The sequence below is a fragment of the Aythya marila genome (assembly GCF_965140915.1).
Source record: "Aythya marila genome assembly, chromosome: 11".
In the NCBI taxonomy this organism is placed as follows: Eukaryota; Metazoa; Chordata; class Aves; order Anseriformes; family Anatidae; genus Aythya; species Aythya marila.
In genome coordinates, this window is record NC_139052.1 from 7,288,604 (window position 1) to 7,306,356 (window position 17,753).

The 17,753-nt window shown below is 39.1% G+C and overlaps 1 protein-coding gene across 5 annotated transcripts in view; it reads left to right on the forward strand.

Moving 5' to 3' along the window:
- The window catches only part of TLN2 (talin 2), a 173,992-nt gene that overhangs the window by 112,298 nt on the left and 43,941 nt on the right, over positions 1–17,753 (forward strand). For all 5 annotated transcript variants that reach the window (XM_082769058.1, XM_082769056.1, XM_082769059.1 and 2 more), the window contains 11 exons: positions 81–200; positions 1,248–1,445; positions 3,347–3,486; positions 8,019–8,112; positions 9,871–9,960; positions 11,142–11,264; positions 12,522–12,665; positions 12,852–13,013; positions 14,109–14,249; positions 15,401–15,582; positions 16,720–16,852. In XM_082769058.1, coding sequence (XP_082625184.1) covers positions 81–200; positions 1,248–1,445; positions 3,347–3,486; positions 8,019–8,112; positions 9,871–9,960; positions 11,142–11,264; positions 12,522–12,665; positions 12,852–13,013; positions 14,109–14,249; positions 15,401–15,582; positions 16,720–16,852 — 1,527 coding nt within the window. The remainder of the gene's footprint in view (positions 1–80; positions 201–1,247; positions 1,446–3,346; positions 3,487–8,018; positions 8,113–9,870; positions 9,961–11,141; positions 11,265–12,521; positions 12,666–12,851; positions 13,014–14,108; positions 14,250–15,400; positions 15,583–16,719; positions 16,853–17,753) is intronic.

Consider the following 17,753-nt stretch of genomic DNA (forward strand, 5'->3'; position numbering starts at 1 on the left):
GGCTCTAGACTGTTCCTCCTGTTTGTTAGCTAAATGCTTAAGTCTTTCTCAGTGTCAGTGTGTTTACTTCTGTGTCGTAGGTGGCAAAAGCAGTGTCTCACTCGCTGAATAACTGTGTAAATTGTCTACCTGGACAAAAGGATGTCGATGTGGCTTTGAAGAGTATTGGAGAGTCTAGCAAGAAGCTCCTTGTTGATTTGGTGAGATGTCTTTTACCATACAAATAAATGGAGAGAATTGAAGAGCTGAACTGGGTTTTCCACATATCAAATTATGTAGCAAGTGTACATGAAGTATACTTCAAGTATGTTTTATTTGTTTTGCAGGTTTAAGAGATTAATTACTTGGCTAAAATGCTGTTTTTCTAGTTCATGGGAAAGTTGAAATGTATCTAGGGCTTATGAAGGCAGTATTAAAATTGCTGTCTTATGTCACCATTAGGGTTTAGTTTTGTTTTTGAGAATGCTAACTGTAACTTCACAAATTGAATATGAAAATGAGAATTATGAATTATAATCCATTTCACACCTAGGTGACCAATTCAGTTGAAGGAGAATGGTCCTTTAAGAAGTTTTAGTGCATCTACAACCGTTTAGTGTGAAGAGATGAATTGTTATATTTATCTGCATCCATGTCAGGGAAGGGTGGAGGGGGGACAAGAAAACAACTGTGAGCACTGCTAACTTGCTTGAATGTTGCATGATTTGAACAACTCTGTCTCATCTACTGGTGATCCTGCTACCCTGTGAATGAAGGCGGGATTATATTTAAATATTAGTGCAATGATGCTTGGTTGAACCAGGTCAGGACTAAATTTAGTCATTGAAGAACAGCCGATACTTCTAGGTTGTTCTGGAAGGCTTGTTTGTAGAAGTGAAGGATGACTTGAAGAATAAATTTCTCCCACTTTCTCTACTGAGTTCATTACTTTGAGTTTCATAGTTGGACTACAAAATAGCTGTTATCTTCTCTGTCCCTAGAAAGGCTTGCTTGATTGTCTGTCCATTGAAAGAAACAGCAAGACAAAGCTTGCTGGGTAGATTTCTGGTTGATAACTATCCCGTAGTTGGACTATTCAGCTTTTTAGGACTGATTAACTGGCAGTTCAGATGCAGTACTCCATTTTAGCTTGTATGGGGGGCCTATTGCTGTCTTGAGTTTAGTGTTCTTGAATTGTGTTGGACTCTATCATCACAAAGGGTTGGTGTGACATGGTAGACAATAAAATAGTTATTTGTCTCTTACAGCTACCTCCAAGTTCAAAGTCATTTCAAGAAGCTCAGAGCGAACTGAACCAGGCAGCAGCAGATCTGAACCAGTCAGCAGGAGAAGTTGTTCATGCTACACGGGGCCAAAGTGGGGAACTGGCTGCAGCATCTGGAAAATTTAGTGATGATTTTGATGAATTTCTTGATGCTGGGATCGAAATGGCTGGTCAAGCCCAAGTAAGCGTGTGTGCTTTTTTTTTTACGTTGCTAACTGGGACCAAGGTTAATTTGGGAATACAGTATAATATACTAGTGTAAGTGTATCCAAATATAACAGGGGATGTATGTTATGAAGCAGTCATCTGGACTGAAGTGAGCTTAGCATTTGCGTTTTCGTTTCTGTGGCCAGTCAGAAATGTGATTTCATGCTCCTTCTGGCTGGTTTGGGCTGTTAGCTAACTAATATATAAGCTGTATATCTGAAAGTACAAAGGCCTGCTGAACCTCTCACAGGTTATGGCAAGAGTTGTTTCTATTTCAGTAGCACTTGAAGTCTGTTTGGTGATTTACCATCTATTCTAGGTCTATTCTGACAAACTCAGTAACATTCAAGAGTGTTGTCACATTACCTAGTTTATTCCTAGTAGTCTGGGTGCTCATTTCAAGTTGGAGCTATCTCATTCATTATCTTACTCGGTTTAGGTGTACAGATTTGAGGAAGTGGGTCAATTAAAGATGATTTAACATAGCAAATGCCAGCATAGAAAGAAGGGTCACATACTAGGTGAGCTAGGAGGATGGAGAAAAAAGAATTTTTGGACTGTATTGTCTTAGTAAAAGGAACTTTTAAACCTAACAATTGCTGCCAGAGGAAATAGGAAGGAAATCTAAGGAGTACACTAGTCCTTCAAAGTCACTTATGAACTGTCTCTATAAAGCAAACGCTTTGTAGATAATGCAGAACAGAGAGATCAGGCAATAACTGTTGATTATTCTTCATTAAACTTTAATCATTCAGGTTCAGATCCATGAAGTGAAGTAGGCACCAAATATCAGCTGATTCTCTGGAATTAAATAGGAGTTTGATATCTATCTCTTCAGCCATGGGCTTCATTAACTTGTAAAATATTTTATTTGAATAAAACAATCTGAATAAAACAGTTGAGTGCAGGCAAGGGTAGAAATTATATGAGCTGGTGCAAACAGTTAATTGAAAAGAGAATTCCAGGTGCTGATGACCTTGTGGACTGCGAAGATTTGCTTCTCCTGCTGTCATAGTGAATTAAAACCATCTTAGGTAATACTGGCTCATATTTCAATAGAGAATGCCTTTTGTCTGTGTCTAGTTATTTGGCCTGAACAGAAGCCATACCAGATACTTTGGATGCTTTGTGAACGGGCAGAAGAGGGTAGGGAGGAGAGCAGAATGTAAATACAGATTAAAAGCTATTCACATCATCTAAGTAATATACAACGTCTAAATTTAAAACCCTAAACAGACTATTAGAAGGAACAAATGAACTTCTACCGATGACTGAAAGAAGAATACTGGTATAGCTATTTGCAGTGCTTCCCTGTAATTGTGCACACATGAAGGTTATCCTTTTCAAGCAATGGTTTAAAGTTAGTGAAGAATAGTAAGCATTCTGACTTGGATGTTCTAAAGTAAGATTATAAAAATTTATTTTCTTGAGGCAGAGGACTTTCTGTAGATATCTTTGTGGGATTAATCCCAGTTAAATGCAAGAGAACTTATGGGTTATGCAGGATGGTAGAATACAGACAGTACACACTGATGGAGTAATGAGGATCAGTTGTGCCAGGCAGAGACGTATGAGAATCTTGACAATGAAAGCATTGTTCAACAAGTAGTAAAGTTTCTCCCTTGCTTGTTTATGAATACTGCCATTGTTAGAAATAAAGCTATTTGTTATATGGGTTTCTTGTTCTGTTATGTGAATGGAGCTAGAGGCACCTGTCTGGGTGAACAGAGGCTTTGGTCCATGTCCTCCTTTGGACTGAATTCCCTTGCATGCCAGTGGTTTCAGGTGGATAGCAGACTGAGTTTCCAGATGCTGTTTTAGCACACACTTTATTGCAAACTAGGCGTTTAATGTTATGTGGGTATGGTCTTTCAGACTAAAGAAGATCAGATTCAAGTAATAGGTAACCTCAAGAGCATCTCTATGGCTTCAAGCAAACTGTTACTGGCTGCCAAGTCTCTGTCTGTTGATCCCGGAGCTCCTAATGCCAAAAATCTCTTAGCAGCAGCAGCAAGGTAAGAATGTATTGCTTATTTTGTTTTACTTAACGTGTTTGCTTTCCTCAGCACTACTTAAAATGTGCTTAGGTATTCTTACAGATATAGTTAACTGAATGGTTGGAAACTACAGTTCTATTTAAATTAATGTTGGTCCAAGGCAAATTGCTTATTTCAGGGTAGTCCCTTATCTGACGTAACTCGTTACCCTTGGTTGAAATATGAACTACTAGTTGAAGAGTTGGCCTGTTTTTTTGAAAGGGACTAGTGTGCTCTACCTGCTTCTCTTTCCATCTATTTTCTGACAAGTCTCAATCCTTAACAAAGACAAGAAATTGAATAATGTCCTTATATAGGCTGTTTGTAATAATCGTGTTGTGGCTACCTATCAACAAAAGCGTGTATGATCAAGAAAACTTTAAAGGGTTACCTGATAGGGTATGATTATTTGATGGAAGATACTCTCTTACTTTAAGGATTTTTAACCACACCCTGAATTTCATTGTTTGGACTCTGTTTCTCAGCCTCAGTGTCCAGTGTTTATTTGAATACACACCTTTTGGTGTTTGGATAATCACCTTTTGTTCATTTTCCCAAATCCTTTTCATGTTTTTTTTTTTTTTTTTTTTTTTTTTTTTTCTCAATTGAACTTATTTATGTCTTTAAATTGAATGTTCAACTGTCAAACTGGAAGGGGACTGCTGAAGGACAGCTAGGCACTCAGACCTAGAAATGTCAATATTATCATGTGAAAATCTGAAATAAAGTTCGGATGTCACTCTCAATACTGTCTTCCAAAATGTTTACTCCCACAAAGATTAGCCTGGAGAGCAAGTGAGTAATTTAAGACTTACTTCTTTGAGGATAACGCAGTTGGTGTTTGTCCTGGACCCTGGAATCATCACTCCTTTAATGTCAAATAACTTAATTTTAAAAAGTAAAATCCAGTCTTAATAAAGGAATACTTAAAGAAGTAAGGTATGCTACTTTTTGTTGTCTTCTTTACAAAAATACTCTGACATTTACCTTGTCTCCTCAGAAATATGTGGACTTGTAGAGAAGTTGTAGATAATCAAACATATACTGAATACAAATGAAGGAGTCGCATGTGTTTGTGTTACTGGCACAGCACCAGACTGCTATGGATTTCTGCTTTAGACTTGGAACATTGCTGTTTCCGTAGAGTGTAGAGTGTAGTTAATATCTCCAGTGAAAGCCAGTTGGTTGCTTGTTTCTTCCAGGCTGGTATTCTCTCTGTAGAAACATTTAATAAAAAGGAAGACACAAGCAGCATATAAAGTATAGAGTCATCAGAGATAGTCTGTTTTGCCATGGTGTTTGTGTGAAGGCATGTCTGTATGACTAAGACTGTGCGTAGACATTAGATAGCAACAAAAAGTAAATATTTCATCAATTCTAGGTTTGTGTTTGAGACACAAAGGACCATCGTATTTCCCTTCTTTAATCCCCTGTGGCTTTGCAAATGCAGTTGTTCTGACAAGCTTGCCAGGGCTCAGTTTGCTTTGCTGCTATGATGTGGTCAGGTCATATATTTCTACTTCATCTTCTCTGAGGAAATGAGGAAAAAAAGGCATAACTTCATTGCTTCTCACTGGCTTACCTTCTCATGTTTTCTCTCATCTTTTATGGTTCTATGATTCATCTTGTATTTTCCTTCTGTGGTGTGTAGTATTAATGTTAGTGAGACCACACTGCATCCTCTACAAAGCAGACTATGAGTCTGCTATCAAGTTTTTTCTTTAATCTTTAATATTCTCCAAGTCAGCTCATTTCCCTTAGGTTACAATCAACAGAGAATGAAATATTTTTATATGAAGTTTCTCTGTGAGTTAACAGAACCATTCTTCTTTGTCATCTACTTATATGTCTGAATGCAAAGAAGTTTTTCCAATTTGTAGAAATCATTGTGACATTCAAGAGATTTTAAGAAAGAATCCATTTTATTGATGGTACATTGGTCAAGCCTGGAAAAATGACTCCACAAGGACACCAAAGCATACCAAAAAGGGTAGGTTTCTCAATTAAACAAATAGATATAGAGCGGTTCCAGCTGGAAGGGACCAGCAAGTATCATTGAGTTTAACTGTCAGACTATTTTGGGGGTGACTGAAAGTTAACACATATCGTTAAGAACTCTATCCAAATGCCTCTTAAGCATGGTCTATCAACCACCCCTTTAGGAAGCTTGTTGCAGTGTCTATTCTCTTGGTAAATAAGTTCTTCCTACTGTGTGGTTTGAGCTTCCGCTGATACGGCTTTGAGCCATTCCCGTGCATCCTGTTATTAGTTACTAGGGAGAAAGGATGATCATTTCCCTCTCTACTTCCCCTCCTTGGGAAGCTGTAGAGAACAAGTTTACCCTTCAACCTTCTTTGTTTCAATTCTTGTTGCCCTGAAATATAATATGTCAGTTTTATTTTTAAAGTAGGTCCTCTTTCCTTTGTAACAGTATGATAACATCCATCTAGATAATCATGCTATTGATGTTGTAAGTCACTTTTATCCAGCGTCAGTATTCTGAAAAGAAAACTACCCATATGCCATGTAGTTTTTTCAAGGCCAGAGGAAAGCATGTTCACCATGCACTCTTCCTTCACCCTTCTTCTAATTTGCCATGAGATACAATGCAAACTTGCATTCCCCTGTGTCACAATGTAAGTCAAGGTTTTGCAAGTTGCCTAGCATGCCTAGCTATAGAAAATGATTTTTTGACTAGTAACAATGAAAGGTGGACTTGTTCCCCCTACTGCAAAGCCTCTTCTAGAAGCTGCTTCCCTGACTAATTAGCCACCAGTCTAGTGTGTTGCTAGGGATAATGAATATTGCAGTGGAAGCACAAATAGTGACTAGATCATATGTCAGACACAGGCTGTGTTCAACAGCACAAGCGCTGTGAACTCTTGGAGAAACTCAGTGCAATGAATACCTTGATCTCTGCTGATTCTAACTTAAGTGCGATATGTTGACTCAAAATATCAATGATCAGCTAAAGAAAAAAGATAACTGACTTTATATAGCAGAACCACATGTGTGTGTGTGTGTGTAATACAGTATGTCAGGATGGATGACTGCTAGCAAAAGGTGTAGTACTCCTCTACAGGTAAACATTTTAGACATAATGGACACTTGTTTCTGTGTATTTTAAGATGTCTGGAGTGCTAGTTCAGAAATTCTTCAGCTAATATCAAACCAGGAAAACCAGGAAAAGATATTGGTAATGTCATAAATGCCTTTAAGCAACTGAGTTATGTCATTGTGCTAGTGTAGTGGGTTGACTTCGGCTGGCTGCTTCGTGCCCAGACAGCTGCTCTCTCACACCCCTCCTCAACAGAAGAAAATAACATGAAAAAGCTCATGGGTTGACATGAGAAGACTGTGATTACAATCACAGTTTAAAAAAAAAAAAAAAAAAAAAAAACACGTGAGAAAAATGTATAGCTAATTAAAGTATAGATGGTGAGAAACAAAGACCAATTTAAACCATCTTCCCCTCAGCCCTACTCCATCATCACTAGACTCAATTTCACTCAATTTCTGACTACTCTGCCTCCTCCTCTGCCCCGAGCACTACAGGGGATTGGGGAATGGGGGGGTTGCAGTTGGTCTATGACAGCTCCTCTGCTGCTTCTTCCTCCTCACATTTTCCCCTGCTACAGTGTGGGTTCTTGGTATGGGCTGTGGTCCTTCACAGACTGCTCTAGCATGGATTTTCTCTGCAAACCACAGTCCTTCAGAATAAGCCTGCCCCAGCATGGGTTCTCCATGAAGCACAGTTTGTATCAGGACCAGCTGCTCCAGAGTGTGTCCTTCACAGACTGGTTGTGACAGGATAAACCTGCTCCATTGTGGGACCTCCACAGGCTGTAGTTCCCTTCCAGGAATGTCCACTTGCTGCAGTGTCGGATATCTGCTCTGGCACGGTCTCTCCCACAGGCTGCAGAGGAACCTCTGCTCCAGCACCTTCCCATCCTTCTTCTGGCACCAGTGTTTGCAGGGTTGTTGCACCTTTCCCTCCCAGTGTTCACTGCCATGTGGTGAGGAGTCCACGTGCCCTTTCTGCACTGTGCATTCCCAGAGGCACCTCTCGCTTGTTTGCTGGGCTCAGCTGTGTCCTGTGGTAGGTCCATTGTGGAGTCAGCTGGAACCAGCTGCACCCAGCACAGGGCAGCCCCTGGCCTTGAACTCAGAGGCCACCCCTGCAGCCTTCCCTGCCAAGACCTTGCCATGCACACCTAATGCACGTGTCACTGTGAAATAAAGCTGTTGCCTGGGGACTAACTTCTTAATTGTTTGCAGTTGTCTCTGATGTTGATCACTATTAAATGCTTTATTTTTTTTCTGATTCTAGGAAGCTTATTAAGGAAAGGCCAATTACTTTACAGCAGAGTTATTCCCCAAACAGTGGAAAGAAAAATAATAGAACATCAAAGCTTGAAAACTTGATAGTATGCACTTAGTGAAACAGAAGCATTAACAAAATGAGTAGTTCAAGTTAAAAATATATATCTTGTTTCTTCTACTTTTCCTAGAGCTGTGACTGAAAGTATAAACCAGCTCATCACACTGTGCACCCAGCAAGCTCCCGGGCAGAAGGAATGTGACAATGCACTCAGAGAACTGGAGGTATTACTGCAGTCCAGAAAGCTCTTTTGAAGAGCACTGGGCCCAAAATGTTTGATTTTCCTTTTCCTTTGATTAGCTGCTGTCACTGTCTTCTCACTTAGATATATGGCAGGGGTTTTACTAGCATACCAGGTAAGCGCAGAACCTCTCTGGACATCTCATAGTTTTGGCCAGAGTGAAATTTGCCCTACTGTCCCCTTCTCTTCCTTGCTCCCCATAAAGTACAGTTCAGTCATTATTATTCATAATTGGTGTGAATTAAAAAGGAGTCTCAGTGGGCTGGACATTCCCAGTGCCAGCAGGGTACTGAAGGGAGTTGTAATTCCTTGATTTTCTGTTCTTAGAAGGTTGTTATTTATGGTGTTGCTTAAACACTTAGTGTGTTTCAGCCAGGACTTTGTTAGGATGCTCTGTAGTCTTTCCTGGAGATTCTGGATGGCTGTGTTTTGGGAGGACCTTCCTGTATGGCCTCCAGAGAGACAGCTAAACTTTCACAGAATTTCAGCTGAAAGGGTTATAGAATACACAAAGATGTTACAACAATAGCAAATACATGTTAGCTGTTAGTATGAAGTTGTGCTGGCTTGCGTTCTGCTGTTGTTTCTTTATATTTTAAGGACTTCTGTCTCCATAGTAGTATAAACACTTCAGGAACATGGCTTATTTTACAAGAGTGTTATTTAAGGATCAAGAGTAACAATGAGGAATTGCTGCAGTTGCTGTGAGAACTGGGAAAGAGATGGGAAGCCACTGGAAACTGTTCTAAATACAGCCTTTCCCTCACATCGCATTGTTCTCACAGTTTCTTAATTGCTGTAAGGATGTAAAAGATTTAAAAAAAAAAATTCTTTTACAAATATTGTAGGTATGCCTTTATATTAGGAGTTTATTACTGTAACAAGTCTAATAGTTTACATGCATTCCTGGACTTCCTTCAGGTGCAAGGTAAAGGTCAGATAAAGATACTAGTATCTTTCAGTACTTACCTAGTTTTTTTTTCAGAAAGTTCAAGTCTTTCCTGCCTGATGCTTAGTGAGGTGGTTTTTCCAAACTTGGAAAAAGGCACCTTACAAATATTTTAAGCATCAGATAATTACTGTCTACAGTATTTTGCAGCTTATTACAAGTTTCTTCATCTAAATGCATTAAATTGTCTAAATGAATATCTGATGAACTTCTTCATTTCCAGGAATCAGTTTCACTCAAAAAACTAAATCCCATTTGTGCTTGTAGTTTTTTGGCAGAGGGAGGTGTATTGGTGGGTTCTGTTGACAGTAGGAGGAAGCAAGCAGATGGATACTAGCATTTAGTTTGGTAGCCCTTTTTATCTCTAGACATTACTTAAATGGTAGCTTGTTCTCCTATCTCTTTTAATTCCAGTTTTAAAATGTTAAAATATTACTGAAAACATGTTAGACTACTCAGAACTGATGCTAAAACAGGTTGCCTCATGTGAGCCAAGCATTACTAACTGACCATAGGCCAGCCATAACAAGTGCATGGTAAACCACATTAATACATACTTCCAACAGATGGGTAGTGCAAAAATGAATAGCTACTGTAGTTCAGTTGATGTGGGGTAGCATTTCATGTGTAGTGCACATATCTGTATGTGAACCCTCAGTGACTGTAGTTTTCTGTGCTGGCTGGAGACAGTTACAACTACATTGGGGTAAGCAGAACAGTTGTGATAATGTACATTTTTCTCAGCTCAGTCTTTGGCTCTGTCAGTAAGCCAAGTTTCTTTCCTTCTTTCAGACAGTTAAGGGAATGCTGGATAACCCCAATGAGCCTGTGAGTGACCTCTCATATTTTGATTGCATTGAGGGCGTAATGGAAAACTCAAAGGTAACTTCCTTTTGCTACCTCTGTGCCAATTGTGAAGTATATTTTGGTTATCATACTTTTCCACATGTATATCAAACATGTTAGAAACACAGCACACTATTTCTAAAGTGTGTGTTGCTGTTGCATTCCGTGGTAAAACTTAGCCTGAGATCAGTCTCTTAGAGGTCAGTGCATTTTTTGGTCACTTTGAAGTCTTTTTTTTTTTGCATTGGTAGTATTTTTTATTATGGCATGCAATGCTGGTTAAGCTTTCACCTCTCTCCCTTCTCCTCCAATTTATTAGACAATTTACAGGATGTCTATCATACACAATGATATGTTTTGACTGCAGCTATGTTAGAAATGGCCCAAGTGTAAATGGGAGCCTTGGCAATGAAGTACCATGGTATTGTTCTGTGTGAAACAGCTTAGTGAAATGTCTGAGCAGTCCAGATATTCCAGCACACCAGAAGATCTGTATGAAATCTCTGAAGTTATTTTTGAGCATACCAAGTCATACATCTTGCTTTGAAGTTTTGCTTTTGGTGTCCTTATTACTTGATGTGTTGGGATTGTATCAAATTCTTTGCTCACTAAAAGAAAAACAGAATGCTTAAGGGGTTGGGAATATGCATTTCATCTTGTTCTGGTGCTTTACTGTAGTCAGACCTTACTTTGAATTTTAAAAAGAACATAAACTGAATTTATTGAGAGATGCTTTGGGAGTTAATGTGCATTTTGATATGCGGATGGTTCCAGCAGATTAGATACACCTTGATCTCCAGTGAATTTCAGTGAGTTTGGGGGTAAAGAAGATCCAGGATGTATGAAAGCAGTTGCTGGTTTGGTTGCCATGTTCTAAAATTCGTGAAACATACCTACAGCCAGGCTACCTGTGACAAATACTGTATGGCAGAAGAAGTAATGCGTGTTATTTCTGTACCCTCATATTCAATTGAGCTATAATAGTGTTAGCCCTGTAAATCCAGTGCTGATCTGTATGTCTTATCCCTCATGCCACACAAAGGAATGTGCTCAAATCTACGAGCTTGTTAACTAGCTAAAATTTCTGAAAGCCAGGTCAAGCATTTTCATGAGCCTAAACAGGTTCATGGCTAGGAATCACTTGCCTTTTACTGGTAGGGAAGCATATTGGAAGTTTACTTTTTTTTTTTTTTTTTTTTTTTTTTTTAATTTCTGAGGTTCTTGGAGAATCAATGGCAGGCATTTCCCAGAATGCAAAAACCGGTGATCTTTTAGTCTTTGGAGAATGTGTTGGTGTTGCATCCAAGGCTCTTTGTGGCCTCACAGAGGCAGCAGCTCAGGTAAGCTATTGAAGTCTGTGAAGCAAATGTACGTATTTAAAAAAAAAAAAATCTTATGCATGTGTAATTCTGAGATTTTTTTCGTCTTGGCCAAATATTGGCCAAATAATGACCTTGTACTTGACAGCGTGCTCTGTGTAGGATACACATAAATCATGAATATGCTGCTGTATGTTGCAGGAGTAACAGAGTACAATAACATGCAAATTTTTATAAAGAAAGGAAGTGACATCAGGAAGGTAAGTTTTCTTGAGGATAAAGCAAATGTCAAAGCTGCAGTCTATAGAATTCATGTTTGCAGCTCATATTACGTCATAGAGAAGCACACAAATTCAAGCTGCAGTAAAAATAAATGATACAGTTTTGGTTTAGTTTGCACTCCTAATCTGAGACTGCATTTCAGATTATAAGCCATCTGCTTTCTAGCTCTTCACTTCCTGAATAATCAAATATCTTAAGCTATCACAACAGTTAGAGTTAAGACAAAGTCACTGTGGTTTGATCTGGTAACTGGCTGACTTGTACTCATGAGATTCTCTCACTTGTGCTTCAAGCCCATACAGCCTTTTCAGTGAAGCGTCTGGCTGTGGAAGATTATGCTTTGCATCTGGAAACTGCTTTTTGAGTTCCCCAGTACACAATCTCATTCTGAACTTAATCTTCTCCAAATCTAACCCTGGGTTGCCTTACCAGCATGTGGAGCTGACAAATACTGTATCTGTAACGGAAATTCATCAAGCAGACTTCCAACACTGTTTTGCCAGTCCTGACAAAGGTCTTTGTTCAGAGGCATGAAACAATCTTATATTGAGGAAGAAAAAAAATAAGTTTGGCCAGAAGACATCTTGAGCTGCAGTGAGACCATCACCTGCAGATATGATGGTCTCCCTGCAGCTCAGGACGCTCACCTGCAGATGTGATGGTCAGTAGTAGTAGTCCATTTGCTGAGGTGATCTGATGTCAGTAAGGAGGAGTTGGGAGAGGCGTTTGTTTGCTTTACAGGAAGACTAGTTGCCTAAGCAAACGGGATGATTTTGTTTTGCCTAATTAAATTTCAGAAGTGCAATGGCTGAGGTGTCTTGGTTTCAGAGGTTTGTGGAGATGTATTACTAACAATAATGTTACTAGTACTTCACAGTATGATTTCTAGATGATTGCTGACTACCAAATGCAATGACATTTGGCAAGCTTATCAGAAAAGAACGAGGTGGACTTAGCATTGCTTCATCATTTTTGTCTTCCTTTCTCCATTTCTAGGCTGCTTACTTGGTTGGCATTTCAGATCCCAACAGTCAGGCAGGTCAGCAGGGTCTTGTTGACCCAATTCAGTTTGCCAGAGCCAATCAAGCAATCCAGATGGCTTGCCAGAACTTGGTTGATCCAGCAAGCAGCCCATCACAGGTAACTGAAGGATTGCATTGAGCCTAGCATTGCTAGGACACATGACTTCAATTTGTTTGTGACCAAGCAAAGGAGTTCTGTTTTAAAACTGTTGCCTGGCTTTGACCACAACTTTGCAGAACTAAAATGTAGTAACTGTCCTGGTGCTCTGACAGTCTCCTTATTCTGTGCTGTCTGTTTTTACAGGTATTGTCAGCTGCCACAATTGTGGCTAAACATACTTCTGCTCTGTGCAATGCCTGTCGCATCGCTTCATCAAAGACAGCAAATCCTGTTGCCAAGAGACACTTTGTGCAGTCTGCCAAGGAAGTTGCAAACAGCACAGCTAACCTGGTGAAGACGATAAAGGTACACGTGCTGCTTAATCATGCTGCATTTTTCCCCCTGAATCAGAACAGCTGTATCACTTCAACTTCTGTGATATGTATGTTTTAAGAAATTATTAATTACATTTTTGAAGGTCTGGCCTGCAAAATATGACCAGTGGTATAACTGTGCCATAGTCAAAATAGATAGATCTAGATGATGTTAATGTTAGAAAATGTTAGAAAAGGCGGCTGGCCCATTCATTATGAGATGTGGTGCCTGTGTATTGATATGCTGAATGAGCTTGCACCATCAGAATAGTTTGTGAACAAGTGAATGTGAAGGTTTTTTATGGTGTTAAATTAGTCGATATCCAGAGCTATTTGGAGGTCTTTGACAGCTGTATCATTAATTAAACAAACAAAAAGTAAAATAATAGTAGTACTTGGAACCGAACAGAAGCAGTTAATATTGCTCCCGTTTAAAAGTCTTCTGTTAATGGTAATAATGTGTTTTGCAGATAGTTGCCTGTGTTTTAGCAGGGAGTAGCTTTACTTCTTATAAGCAAAAATAATAGTAGTTAAGGCATAGAGGACTAATGAATTTTAGTCCTTCTTCTGGAAGCCATTAGCTGATACGCTACTGAAATTCTTTTAAAAATAGCTATCCTCTTAAGACTGGAAAGTTACACAGAAGGTCCTTCATTTTGAAATATTTCTGTGGGATTATGAAAGAGGTTAGTTCATGTGAAAATGAGAGCAATAAATTCATAGTTTCTTTTAAAAAAGAAAAGCTGTATGAGAATACTAACTTGTTAGCCATTTCTACCTGTTGGAGCAGGAGATGTACTGAGACATGATTTATGAGAGTCATCTGACTGCAATGATTTAAAGCATTTATTCAGTCTTGTGAAGTAAAGCAGCTGTGTCAAGTTTAGGGTCAATAATCAGCTAAGTTTGGAAAAAAAAAAAAAGTTTAAAGAATCACATTCTTTGCCTCAGTGTTGTTTCTGGAAGAAGTTTCAATTTTCAGATGACACAAACACAACAGTTTAAACCTATGAGGAATTAAACCATATTCATTGAATTTCACAAGGAAACCCTTTCACGTAGCGCTCAATTGTGATTTAATTTCCAGGCCCTGGATGGTGATTTCTCTGAAGAGAATCGCAACAAGTGCAGAATTGCTACTGCACCTTTGATAGAAGCTGTGGAAAATCTGACTGCATTTGCTTCAAATCCAGAATTTGTCAGCATACCAGCACAGATCAGCACTGAGGTAGGCAGGATTTTGCACTTCAGTCCTGAAAAAGTTGAAAACGTTGAATTAATCCTCTGGTGGGAGACATGAAGCGGGTGTAGAGACTTGGCCATGGAATGTGGCTGTGCTCCTGAGTGTTCATAAGACATTCTGCAGTCTTTCACTTATCCTCTGATCTTGATTTTCCACCAGTGAGATAAAACTAGTTATGCTTCAGCAAGCACTGGCCATCTCCTGTTAGTAAAGTTATATGGTACAAGTGACTTGCTTATCTTGTTAGCTGGATTCTTGCATGTGATAAAGTGATAAATGTCCCTTTTCCCCCTCAAGAACAGCATTAACACACAAGGTCTAATTAGTCCTGAAAAGGACTGAATGGATATCACTGTGCTTTCTCCCCTCCAAACATGATGTAGAGTTACAATGACAAGAAGCAGTTTCTTTGCAAAGAATAACTTTTCGCAGGTCATCTGTATTTTTCTCCAGAGTTTTGTCGTCAATCCCTGTAACTACAACAGATTATTATTTAAAGTAACTAATAAAAGTCTTTAAGGGGGGAAAAAATCCTTCTAGCTTCATAAAAGCTTAGAAGTGTAGAGGTCAGTATTGTTACTGCCTTTACAACTGCTACTTCCTGCTTTTGGCAACCTCAGTTCTAGCTGGCAATATTAGATGATGCAGTAACTGTTGCATCTTCAAAACTGTGGGGCTGTAACTGAAATCTAAGCCTGCCTCCCAGGTCTGTGCTCCTTGGGTTTACCAGCTTACTGGAGTTAAAACAGATATAAAAATGATGATCCAGTAAGCATTGTAGTCAGAGTAGTTCCTTTGAAAAGAGCATACTTGCTTGGATCTTACACTTTTTGTGACAAGAGCTTTGTTAAATATCTCTAGTTTACAAGTGTCTCTGTTTTGTCCTGTTTATCAGCCAGATGGTGCCTTTACAAACTTAAACACTGTTTTCTGAAATATGTTAGAGAGAAAACAATTTGACAGCAGTGACTTTACTACAATTTGCATATTGCTTACTAGTAAATATTGTAGTACTATACAAGAAACAATAATGCCATTTCACTGCTTTTAATTAAACCTATTTTTAGTAGCAGAATGCATGTACAAACTCAAATAGCAATATAAATGTTCTTTATCTTGCACCTTTCTGACCACAGGGATCAAGGGCACAGGAGCCAATTCTAATTTCTGCTAAAACAATGTTGGAGAGCTCATCTTTATTGATCAAGACTGCTCGTTCTTTAGCTATCAATCCAAAAGACCCCCCTACATGGTCTGTACTAGCTGGTCATTCCCATACTGTCTCAGATTCTATTAAGAGTCTTATCACTTCTATCAGGTATGTCTTTTGTAGTAAGTACATTTGTGTCCATATCTGTGCTAATTCTGCTGTTCCAATAAAGGGAAAATAAACTAACACTGTACAGCCCATGGTGTCATGGTATTCTTCACTAATGTAAATTACTTGTTTTCCGATGCATGAGATCTCTAGTCATGCTGGCTGTTTAATCGTAACTGATGACTGCAGCACTGTGCGGCATGGGGTTGATTTTTTGTTTCTACTCTGTTCTCCTTCTCCAGTTACAGCTCTGATTCAGTGTAAATCAAATGTAAGAGGAAATGCTGTGGAGTAACAAATTTAGCTAGTATTATTTCCATCCAGACTGCTTACCTACACGGGCTGTGTGGAAAACTGTAGTTTTTGTGGGCAGGTCAGATAGTAAATAAATTCTCTTCTATCTGTTCTTTACTATAGTCTTTTTGGTTTATTTGTAAGAATGTCATTGCCAAGTGTGAACTTTTTTTTAATATTTGAATTAAACCACTCTATCCGTTTATTGCAGACAAATTTTGAACTCATTAGGAGTGTACTCTGTCCTCAACCTCTCGATATCAATGAAGTCTAAGTTGTATGAACGTAGTGCACTAGGGAGTGTTACAGTTGAGTGATTTTCTGGTAATGATTATACTGATATAGCAAACTGTTCATCAGGACAAATTACTTCAAAACTATTTTTCATTAAGAGATACTTGGGACTGACTTTAAAAGATAATGACCAAGGAATTATTTTCTGAGATAGTTGCACTGTGCAGAAATTGGAATATATTTTCCATTTGCCTGTTTCCAAGTGTCTGTTGCATTTTCATGTTGACCTGATTGGGCTAATCCTCTGATCATAGTGAGGAGGTTGTGGTTTCCCTTCTCTTCTGAGGCAACTCATTTATTTCTCTGTAATGGGGAATATTTCCTTCCGTGCTCCCTTTTGTCTCCAGCCCTTGTACTGATTTTTGCAAAGTGTTTGGAGTACTTGGTACATAAATCAAATTTTGTCAGTACCACAAAGCTCACTTAGGTCCTTGTTGTCCTCCTCCCCTGTGCTTTATGTATCATCAGTTAATGAAGTGTGCTGGTGTGCATTCAGGGTAGAGCCTGCCTCCTTCCCATCATGCTCAAATTACTATTGCTGTCTTTCAGGGATAAGGCCCCAGGCCAGCGTGAATGTGATTACTCTATTGATGGGATCAACAGGTGCATCAGAGACATTGAGCAGGCCTCACTTGCAGCTGTCAGCCAGAGTCTGGCCACCAGAGATGACATATCAGTGGAGGTAAGGGAGATGGCACAGTAACAGAGGAGCTCTGAGCAGCCTCGCTCACACTGCTGCTTTCCTTTGCATTTGAACATGTAAAGCTGAGCGCTCAGCACAATCTATGCCTGAGGGAAGAATTTTTCTTAGCAGAATCTTTCTAGGTAAAATCACATGATAGCTGAAGTGCTTTGCTTCTGGGAAGGTAACAGAATCATCAGTACTGGTCAAAGTAGTTATTTTTAAGAACCACCTGTGTATTGTTTTGGTTTCCTTTGGTGATATGACTGCTAGTTAATGTTTCTGTGGCTTCTGGCATCTGACGCAAAACTTTGAAACCCAGTGTTTGTCTTAGGGAGCCCACTAGTATTTGCTTAGAATTCTGTCCCACAGAGTGTATTTGGGGGTCAGTCCACATCTCTGAGATGTCATCTTTGTCTTTCACTACTGAGGAATTTCAGCTGTTGGTTTCAAAGTCTACAGCAGAGCTCTTGTGCTGTATTGTTTGCTTTGAAAAATATATCTATATTTAAATGGGAGCTCCTGCTGGTTTTTCCTGATTTCTGCAGAAATATTAACCCTTTGCAGGGCAAGCAATAAGTGTTTTATTTGTTTGCTTTTTTTTGTTTGTTTGGGGGTGGGGGGTGTCACATTGCAATGATAAATGGCAGCTATTTTGCTACTATCAGCTGGAGTAGGAGACAGCCAGCATTCCCTTCCCTCCCTAGACCTGCCATAGCAATCTGAAGAGCAGCAGGGCCTATCTGTGTTTTCATATTTTGAAGGATAAACTAGAAGAAATGATCGTGGAAATCAAATGGACAGCATGGATTTTTGTGTCATGGTATAGTTGGTCATTTAACAGTTGGAAATATTTCAGTTGGTCAGTCTGATTGTTATGGTACAGTATGACTTGATAAGT